At 39.9% G+C, this 10,302-nt stretch overlaps 3 protein-coding genes across 3 annotated transcripts in view; 1 reads left to right on the top strand and 2 right to left on the bottom strand.

Annotated features, from left to right (window-relative positions):
* Nucleotides 1-44: 44 nt before the first annotated feature.
* Nucleotides 45-2,244, bottom strand: LOC111672182 (uncharacterized). The gene is made up of 5 exons (XM_023429512.2): nt 1,758-2,244; nt 1,502-1,629; nt 1,306-1,365; nt 1,026-1,215; nt 45-858 (listed from the first exon to the last, which is right to left on the bottom strand). Exons 1-5 carry the CDS (start codon nt 2,010-2,012, stop codon nt 748-750), a joined length of 744 nt encoding a protein of 247 aa, XP_023285280.1. The 5' UTR covers nt 2,013-2,244; the 3' UTR covers nt 45-747.
* Nucleotides 2,245-2,465: 221 nt separating this feature from the next.
* Nucleotides 2,466-6,064, bottom strand: mbd4 (methyl-CpG binding domain protein 4). The gene is made up of 8 exons (XM_023429523.2): nt 5,911-6,064; nt 5,488-5,736; nt 4,476-5,164; nt 3,656-3,721; nt 3,402-3,536; nt 3,143-3,292; nt 2,855-2,958; nt 2,466-2,773 (listed from the first exon to the last, which is right to left on the bottom strand). The coding sequence occupies exons 2-8, from the start codon at nt 5,661-5,663 to the stop codon at nt 2,699-2,701; spliced, it is 1,395 nt and encodes a 464-aa protein (XP_023285291.1). The 5' UTR covers nt 5,664-5,736; nt 5,911-6,064; the 3' UTR covers nt 2,466-2,698.
* Nucleotides 6,065-6,530: 466 nt separating this feature from the next.
* ift122 (intraflagellar transport 122 homolog (Chlamydomonas)) overlaps nt 6,531-10,302 on the top strand; it is a 19,746-nt gene continuing 15,974 nt past the window's right edge. The window contains exons 1-8 of the mRNA XM_023429539.2: nt 6,531-6,666; nt 7,973-8,039; nt 8,135-8,219; nt 8,306-8,384; nt 8,486-8,562; nt 8,691-8,757; nt 8,844-8,990; nt 9,791-9,866. Coding sequence (XP_023285307.1) covers nt 6,629-6,666; nt 7,973-8,039; nt 8,135-8,219; nt 8,306-8,384; nt 8,486-8,562; nt 8,691-8,757; nt 8,844-8,990; nt 9,791-9,866 — 636 coding nt within the window. The 5' untranslated portion in view covers nt 6,531-6,628. The remainder of the gene's footprint in view (nt 6,667-7,972; nt 8,040-8,134; nt 8,220-8,305; nt 8,385-8,485; nt 8,563-8,690; nt 8,758-8,843; nt 8,991-9,790; nt 9,867-10,302) is intronic.

Raw genomic sequence — 10,302 nt, 5'->3', positions numbered from 1 at the left:
TTTTTATTAGAATTTTTATTTCATTTTTTAAGCATCCTCCGTCCTTTACATAAACATAATGGGAAAAACCTTCTACCTTGTGGAAAATTATTTTCTACCATTACGTGTTGCATCATAAATTAAAGTTGCAGAAACCCTTAAAGGGGATTTTACACATCAAAGCTTGTTTGTATGTCTTGGGGAGTACAACAGCACATATATTAAAAAAGTAGAATGTAGTTCTTTGTAGCTTCAGAGAAAAAAATCTGAGGATGTAGAGTTAGAAAGAAATGAGTGTACCAGACCTCTGTAGCCTGTTCCTCATCTCTTCCTAATCTCTGATCTTTTAGCTGCTACTAAAATAACACACCTTAATCTCCCAACAGAACTGTTGGCGGTCGGGTTGCACTGTGGGTTATATAGGCCCCAGGTTTTGACTTGGAAGAATAGAATTAAATGCATAGAATTAAAAACGATATCTCTGGTTCTGCTTCATTGATTTAAAATCTGACAATGTCACAGAAGTTCAGCGCTAAATTATACTCCTTTAAGTCTTAAAATTTACTGTAGGATTGGAAATACATTGGCATTCTTATATGTTCAGATTATAAAACCGTAGAATTATCCCTCTTTAGTTCCTTCGATGGCTATTACCACATTAATTACATGCACTATATACTGTATGTTGTGTTTCATTCTCGTCTGGCATGCATGCCCAAGTGCATTAGCACGACCTGAAACTTTTGACTCTGGATGTTGAGGTTGAACCTATTTCAGTGTTCCACTCCAGTTAATGGGGTTGAGGCGCAGCAGCTCTCTCTCCTTCAGGACCTCCTGGGACCGTGTTAGTGCTCTGTCCCGCCAGCTCTGCTCCATCAGCTGCACACACACACAACATAGACAAGAGAAAAACCTCAAATGCTCCCTATGTATTTTGTTGTAACCTGAGATCATGTTGAAGCATTTTTCAGGACACTATTGTGAGTGGCATCAGCACAAAAGCATTAGCAGTGGATATACTGTATAATGTATGTGTGGGGCTGTACCTTCTTGTTCTCATCTCTGTACGCTGTCATTGCTTTTTTGTGCTGGATCCTTTGTTCTCTTTCATTGGACAGGGCGAGGCGGTCCACTTCACGTACAAACTCTGCTTCCTTCACTTTACTGGCCAGCTGCAACTTCAGTGATACACATTTCTCCTCTATCTGCCTCTTTAACTGATCTCTCAGCTCCTTCCTACAGGACAAAGAAAGACTTATCTTTTAGACTTAGAGGATAAAAGTCTCATCAACACAGGGTGTCAAGTGAAGGTATTCATACTTTTACCTGTATTCTTCTCTTTCACTGCTGCTTCCATAAAAGGGTTTTCGCCACACTTGATGATACCTGGCAAAGCAACTACAAGTCAGTGACTTTGAACTTTGACTTTAAAGCAAAGATGGAATTGGTGCGAGTGATTATGTGACTTTTTTAGTACTTCTCAGTAAAAGTCAATCACAGTGAGATCACCGAGTGGTCCTACCTGTAGTGCTCCCTTCTCTGCAAGATCAGTGTCCTCTGGTGGTTATGGTGGTGAACAACTGGTGTCTCCAGGCTGACGGTGCGTTTATGGACCAGTGGTGGATGTAAAGGGTTCAGTCTTGGAATAATCTAGAGAGCAGATTTATTAAGTTTTTCTTTCTTTTTTTTTTTTTTTTTTTTACCTCAAAGCAAACATATTCCCATGAGACAGGAGTAGAGTCACACAATGAATGGAGAGTCAATGAATCTATGTGCACCTGACTGCTTGTCCTCAGCCGGGCAGAATCTGAGATGATGGGAAATGTCATGGGAGTGACCACCAGACTGCGACTCTGCCGCACAGGAGGTGTGTCATGAGGAATACACAGCGGTGTGGAAGCTATAGAGATGGCTGCTGTGATAATGAAGATTGAAATAAAGTTCATCACAGCATGTTTAACATGTTTAACAGTAACATTATAATAGTCGAAAAAATGGAAAAAGAAAGCTTGTTTTCTCTCACGTAGTTTCATTTTGTAGTTCAGGCTGTTTCTTCTGTTTTCCCACCAGAGAGGTCAAGTCTTTGCGTGGAATTAAGTGTAAAATCCTGCACGATTTTATTTTCTTCTTAAAAGTTGCAATTCTATTAGCATGAAATCATAACTCCAAATCTAAATATAACAAATTACTGTACTGGCACTAGTTAGAGATTAAACTGTGACATGCCTGTGCATTCATTGAGTGTTTTGCGGTGGCAACAGTTGCCTTGGGAATCAGGTTACCCCCTCCCACCCCACCCAACAAAAGAAAGCTGCTGTGTGGAGTGTAAAGTCATACATCAGTGCACACAACAAGTCAGATTATTAGCCTGTGACAATGGACTAACCTGATGCAGTCAGAAGATGTCTTTGGCTGTCATCTACGTGTAAAAGGATGGCACAAGAAACCCAGCCAGAAGACTGACTGAATAATTCACCCATGAATCATTTCAACTTTTAAAGTGTAAAGTTTTATTATAAACTGAGTAAAACTTTTTAAAGAAACTTTAACAATGATTTTTCCAGAGTATCACTGCATAATTTCGAAGGCGATTCAGGTTTAACAGTGCTAGTTCATCATCATGATAGTATAGCTGGATAGTGCAGTGTCTACGTGATATAATTGTTTTCCTAGTGTGTGTTACAACAAGTCTTCTTTGCAGTTCCTCGTACTTTGTGTTTCAGATTCCAAGGTTTTCATGGTTCTCCCACAGCCAAGCGTGGTATTTGTTCAACTTGTGATCTTCAGGTGTCACCTTTGAAATAAAAATAAAGAGTTGCCATTAATGAACATTGATGTAATCCACTGAAAGTAGAATAGTTGGGATTATACTCACTTGTCTCCACTCTTCCACACAGAAGATCCTGTAGGAGTCATTGCCGTACTTCCCGATACCATGCAGCTCGATGGGGTAACGCCACTGTTTAGTTAGATATTCATCTAGACAGGAGAAAATGCAGTTTGAGGTTTTTCTGGCCACTGATATTGATTTGTATATTCTGATTAAAACCATACAAATCTGCCGTTACAACACATGCATTGATACTGTAATTGTGCAGGTAAACTGCATGTAAACAGGCGTGGATACTGTCATCCATCAGGTACAGTAGACAGGCACATTCACCTGAAAAGCGGATGAGTATTTTGGCTCTAAGCTCATACAGGCCAAGTGGCTTCATAAGTTCAGACATGGGCTTCCAGTCGGCCTGCCTGGTCACCTCTGCGGATGGGTAACGCTCAAAGAACTGCCACAGTACAGGAATGGCCATCTTGCCTGGAGTATTGGGGAAAAAAAAAAAAAAAAAAAACAGTGAAATGCCACACTTGAGTACTGGTTGGTACACCATCCAAGGTTTCTGCAATATCTGTCTGTTGGGTCTTACCACTGGTCTTATTCAGAAAAATGGTGGCAACCAAGAGCTTCCAGGGGTCGTGGAAAAGGGTTTCCTGTACAAGGTTGAATGGAGAACGGGGGGGTGTCCACTTCTTGAAGACCTTCCTCCTGGGAGGGCTAAGTCCTGAGTACGGACAGTGTACATGTCTCAAACCAAACATGACTTTAATTCATAAATGCTGAAGTGTATGTCCCACAAACAAATATACACATCTTGTATCAAATGAATCATTCAAATGTTACCATCTTTAAAGTGTTTCCCGCTGAAATAAGGGCTTGTTTTCCGTTTGTCTTCTAAGCCCTTGGACTCTAGGCAGAGAGGAAACATTTATGTACAGTATATAAAAAAGAACACACATCAGCATGGTTAATGTTTTTAAAAACCTCACTCCAACAGAACAGTTCCTTATAGGATTGAAAAGTAAAAAAAGGAGGACATTAAGTAATCTCCAATCTATATCAAATATTTCTGTCCAATAACATTTTATTAATAAAAGAGAAATGGGAGGCTAAAATCTATTTGTTCAAATCCTACTATCGGACACCATATTACAATGACGAGGTTAAAACCTGATCCTGTCTCATACAAATGATAAATTCAAATAGTATGGGAACCCCATCTGATGGAGCAAATCACACATGAACTAGGGCAAAAAAAACAAACACATTTATTAAGAGAGTCCTGTAATGGTCCTGTTAGTGCAATAAGGTTAATTCAGTCAATTCCATACTCCCTGAAAGTACTTACATGTCATATATTCTGTAATAACAGACACTTCTTCTCTTTTCCTTCTTTATCAGACACCTACATGTATACTTTTTCTTTTTAGAGGGCTATTTGTGCCACTTTTAAGTTTTTGGTTTAGATTTTTTTAATGTATTTATAGCGGGAAATGTGAAAGTTTCTGGAAACTGTATAAAGGGAGACCAACATGATACGATAAAACATGTGACTGTATTGATTGCATTGCACTGTATTAGATGTATAAAAATAAAGATTAGAATCAGGGAAAACTACGCTGATGCTTTTCGAAAGCTCTCAGACAGTGTAGATAATACTTACTATTCTGGGAATCTCTCACTGGTGTACAGCTCCTGCCAGTGATGTCAGGTAACAACACCTCCTCCCTGTTGTCGCCTTTGCTGTGAATCTGTTTCTCGTCTGCACCTTGTTCATCGTCACCTTCATTCTCGCTCTCAGTGGCAGGTTCAACATTCAGAGTCGGGACAGAAGGGTGTGACTCTGCCTCTTTGTCCACATGAACACAGGAAGTGTTTTTTTGTTTGCTAGACGGAGCTAGTCGGAGAAGCTTCTCTCTCAGCCCGACTCTCTGAGGGCTGTTCTGCAGTTTGACATCATCCACTGTTGCTGAAGGCTCAGCTTGTTTGCAGCATTTCACAGCCTCATCCGTTTTGTCTCTACACACTTCTAAAACCTCTATTAAGACGTCAGTATTAATATGGTTAGCATCATCTGCACTCTTTACAGTTTCTTCTTTAGACGCTCTTTTAGATTTATGTGGCGGTGGATCCAGAATTTCTGTTGCATCTTGGGTTGTCTCCTGCTGTCTGTCCACATGTTTTTTCTTTGTTCTCTTCGGTTTCATTTGGGAGGGGAACATTTGTGAAGTGGTGATGACATCATCCTTGGATGTGGTGAAATCAAAAAGGTTTAAGTCTAAGTTCCCTTCTCTGTTTTTTAGGAGGAAAGCGTGCAGGGATGCCCTTGACCGGAACTTCTGCCCTTCAGGACTTAAAACAACAGAAAGATCATTAGACTCTGATCTCACTGCATCTGCAATGCAAGTTTTAAGCACATTATCTGATAAGATTTTTATCCATCACACAATACTATCAGAGCCCTGACCTCAACATCATGGAGTCAGTCTGGGATTACATGAAGAGACAGAAGACAGTGAGACAGACTAAAATCCACAGAGCAACGGTGGTAAATAATGTTGGAATAGCCTACCTGCCAAGTACCTTGAAAAACTGTGTGTGTATCTCTGATATTGATTTGATTTAGTTTTTTTCTGTATGATTACGTACAGAGAGGATTACAAGAAAACAGTCACCTTGTAATGTAGACGTCCAGTTTGCCTGCTGTCTTGCCTGCTTTCCTCTGCCTCACCTCCCTGATCCAGCCAGGGGGCATTATGGAAGTGTGGCACAAATCATTACCATCTTCATGACTTTGGTTATTTATGTTTCCACTGGTCTCCAGCTGGATGTCACGGCTAGTGGGATGCATTTTGATAGGTGTGTTGCTGGTTCTGAGCCCGTGTGAGACAGCGGTGGATTCTAAAGTGGTGGATTTAGGTTACCTAGAATTTACAACAACAACGCAAACATGACATCTACATTGCTCGGTATCATATAAAGCAGGACAGTATCACCACAACACATATCATGCATGTTAGATTTGGCTGTAGACGTGATAAGCAGCAAAGCACAAAATGTTAATGTAACAGACTGATTCAAGGGTGGACATGACATACATGAATACTTCTCAGCCTCGAACTCCTTCCTTTCTTAAAGCCGTGTAGGACAAATGTGGAGACTGGTTCTGCCAACATGTCATCAACGGAGTGGAGGTCTAGTTCAGGCAAACACAACCGCTTGCTCTGTACACAGGAAGTAGCGACTAGACCCGAGCAGTGTTGCCAGATTAAACGGGTTTTCCGCCGTATTGGGATAACGTGTCTTTACTTGGGCGGGTTATAATCTGGGTTACCTTTTAGTACCATTCCATCTTTTCAGATACGAACTGTTGGACTGCAGTCCAGAGACTTGTAAACTGAGAGACGTTATGCAAATATACAGTTTGAGGTGAGAGGCACAGGTGCATGCAGGTGATTGAAAAAAAAACAAATTACGCTTTTGTGTAAATCTGACTCATACCTCACTCAAATCTGATCGGATACGCAAACGTTTGTTGATCCAGTGGGATTTATACTTTCCGAGGATACAATAGTTTCTGATGTCCATCGCAAATAAACGTCCATGAAACTGCTTAGAAATTGTAGACACTTCTTAAACAGAAGTGAAGAACTTGCCTGAGAACATCACTACTTCTTGCTAGTCAAATCTGGCAACACTGAATGCGAGTCTGCGCAGTGCGAACGACTCTTGGAAACAGAGCTTAGTATGAAAAAACGATTGCTCAAACAACAATAACCTGTTGATAAAAACATCGGTTTGTGTGAAAAGGTGGAAATGAGAGCCGTTCTAGCATGGAAAGAAACAAGTGAATGGTAAGAGTCTGGATATTTATCTTTCGCTGTCAGCGTATGCTCTGTGCTGGGATGTAACGCTAGGTGGTTAGCAACGGCGGTTGCTATGTCAACTAGGGTTAACCAGCTAGCTAGCATTAGCCCCGCAGCAAATTGATTATCGGTGATAAATGACGGTGATGCCGAAGCCGGTTTGTATTTCTTGTATGTAAGCTTTCATGCAAAAGAATATTTTCCTATTAAAAGTGTTGATTGTCAGCTTTCTTTTGAAACAGGATACATTAGGTCGGAGCTAACTAGCTCTCGTGAACAGTAAGGTCTTGGTTGTTGCTGCACACCATTGCTTGATGTGAATAACGTAGTGTACCAATGTATATAAAATATGAAGTTATCTATACCTCTGTCAACTCAAGATAACAGGCTGTAAAATGAACAGTCAGCTTTATTTGCTTTATCAACTAATTCTGTGTTTTTACAAAACAGTGACGTATTGATAGGGCTGTGGGGCTTCAGATTTTATTTATCTGTCAGATATTTTTCACTTATTCTACAGTTGTTTGCAAAAAGGCAAGTAACACTTGCCTGTATTTTGAAGTCAAAAATAGTAAATCCCTGTGACAAACAGACATTTAAATGTTCTAATGTTACTGTTACTTTTGATCTCATGAACTTTTGAAACAATAGAAAAAGAAATTAAACAGCAAATACTGGAGGTAGATGGCATGCAGTCAGTCAAGAAAGTGGAACCGAAAAGAGGCTGGCTTATACATTCATTATACATACACTTCAAAATCCACCATGTGCTACATCAAGAACCACAAACTGAAGCTTATGGAACGGCCCTCACAGTCTTGACTTTGAAGATCATTGAAAATCTGTGGGTAGAGATGTCCCTCACTTGTAGGTTGCTTTGTATAAAAGCGTCTGCCAAATGAGTAAATACAAACACGCTGTGTGTACAAGACATCTTAAAAATATTTCAGAACTTAGAGTGATCTACAGAAAGAGTACGTGAAAATTCCTATATCAGGAATAGAAAGTCTTTCTATTCTGTACCTTCATGAAATAAAAAGTAATAGTGCATCACATTTTTTTCAATGTCTGTTTGCTGCAGAGTTAAATATACTTTATTTCACTAAAAAAATCAACAAAATATGTAATTTGCCAAGGGAAGTCCTGCCCAAATTATTAAAGAAACTGAGCAAAGCAGCAAATCTTCACGTTTGAGAAGCTGGAACTTATGAATATGTTCCACATGTTTCCTTGTTGTTGTCGGTCAACTGACTGAAAAACCATTTCAAAACAAATCCATTATTCTCTTTTGCAGTGTTTATGACCTTGCCTTCAAGCCAGATGGTAGCCAACTCATCATTGCTGCAGGGCATCGTGTCCTTGTAAGGCTTACCTGTTTTCGTTGGCCAAGAAATGCAGACATCTAAAGAAGACATGTATTTTATTACATTTAATTTATTTTATCTATTTTTTTCAGGTTTGGGACGCAGCAGATGGATCTATTATCCAGCCTTTAAAAGGACACAAAGACATAGTGTACTGTGTGGCCTATGCCAAAGATGGTACTCAACAGACTTTCCATTTATATACAATATTTTCCTTCATCAGTCATCAGTGTTATCTTATTAATCGCTACATTCTTCTGCAGGTAAAAGGTTTGCCTCTGGGTCAGCAGACAAAAGTATCATCATCTGGACATCTAAACTGGAGGGTATTTTAAAATATACGTAAGTGTCATTCTCTTGCTCATCACTTTAATACTAATGCTCCCTCTGTAGTGTGTATTCCTCCAAAACTCTTTTTTATTTTTTCATGTCTTTATCTGTAGTCACAATGACTCTATCCAGTGTGTTGCCTACAACCCTGTCACTCACCAACTTGCCTCCTGCTCTTCTGGGGACTTTGGTGAGTGCACCATGAATGTAATTCTGTTCTGTATTTTAAAGTTTTATACATAATATACTATAAAACTATTCAGAAGAGAGAAAGCCCACATGGAGCACTGATCATCTGAGCACCTTTTCCATTTTTAGGGCTTTGGTCACCTGAGCAAAAATCTGTGAACAAACATAAAGTTAGCAGCAAAATAACATGTTGTGGGTAAGTAAAGTCTTTAACTGTAACTATTTGCAACAGCTGTACACTCTCATGACACATTTATATTAAAGGGTCTCATTTGACTGCAGGTGGACAAACGATGGCCAATACCTTGCCCTTGGCATGATGAATGGAGTAGTGAGCATACGAAACAAGAACGGAGAGGAGAAAGTCAAGATAGAGCGTCCAGGAGGCTCCTCCTCTCCTATCTGGTCCATTGCCTGGAACCCTTCTAAGTTAGTAGAAAAACAGACTGCTATCTCACCTTCAACAATTTAGTCAAGCTAATGCCTCACACTGCCACATAAACTTGTTCTTTGTCCATCCATGTTCCCAAGATTCTATATATTGATGTGCTATTGAGACTACATTGCATTTTAAGTCAATAGCTTGTAAGGGGCCAGCAGGTGGCAGTGGTCAACCAGGGAGTGGTAAGACTGTTTCTGTGAAGGAGAGCCGTATGATGGCTTGGAGTAGTTATCTCTCCTCCTTGATGCCCTCTATAGCCAAAGCAAGGTGCAAGGTTATAGACACTACAGTGGACTACTGAATAGGTTATTTAAGAGTAAAGGGCAGACAGGATGATGAAATGTTGCAAGCGTGGAGGAGAATATAGCAGTGATGAGACTCAATGACAAGATGCACCAGATATATTATTATTGGGTTTCTACAGGAAATATGATTGGTCATCACAGGGAGGTCAGATCAGCCAGGGAATGGTGTCTCTTGAGCTGCTAGGGATTCATTGTCTTGCTCATGGATGCTTCGACAGGGTGAATTCTTCAGGGCATAGATGGTACATATAAAGGTACATATAAAAATAATAAAGGTAAGTGCAATACTGTCTCCTGGTATACAATTAAATCTGTTAAGAGTAAAAAAACCTTTCCTTTGATAGAGGAAAGGGCTTGACCATATGTCCCTTAGTTGAAGGGTGGGCTCTCTACTCTCATTAGCGCTTTCATCATTACCTAAACAGACAAAGCCCCTTCAGTACAATATGTTGACAAGGAGTAATTTTGTTGTTTTTTCACAGGGATGAGCACAATGACATTCTGGCTGTGGCAGACTGGGGTCAGAAGCTCTCCTTCTATCAGCTCAGTGGAAAGCAGGTGAATATCACAAGTCTATGTGATGAACGTTCTCAATCTATATGCTTACGTTCAAACAGTAAAGTGGCTTGGAAATATACATGTACACTGGGTCTCATTAGTGCAATATATACTTATAAAACAAATCTTTCTTTTCTGTCACTTGAGACTCTGTAAGGTGGAAATTTAGATGAGTGAAGGTCTCATTATATTGCTTGGGGAATACCAAAAGGCTAATATTATTTTGAAATGCTATCAGTCCACTGTATGTGCTACCACTCGTTATAGCATAAGAAAACAAGAATAGGTATATCCAAAATATATGGTATTGGAAACACTACTAAGTTTAAGAGCTGTGTTTCCTGTTGTAATCAGGCTGTCAGGGTCTATTGAAACCATAACAGCACATTGGACGTGATCCTGCTATGCTTTAATGGCCCCCGCACTGCCCCCCCCC

Source organism: Seriola lalandi, unplaced genomic scaffold, assembly GCF_002814215.2.
Source record: "Seriola lalandi dorsalis isolate HSWRI2012SDOR001 ecotype SW California unplaced genomic scaffold, Sedor1 jcf7180002054896, whole genome shotgun sequence".
NCBI classification, from domain to species: domain Eukaryota; kingdom Metazoa; phylum Chordata; class Actinopteri; order Carangiformes; family Carangidae; genus Seriola; species Seriola lalandi.
The sequence above is the reverse complement of the archived record's forward strand: the minus strand, read 5'-3'. Positions and strand labels throughout refer to the sequence as shown.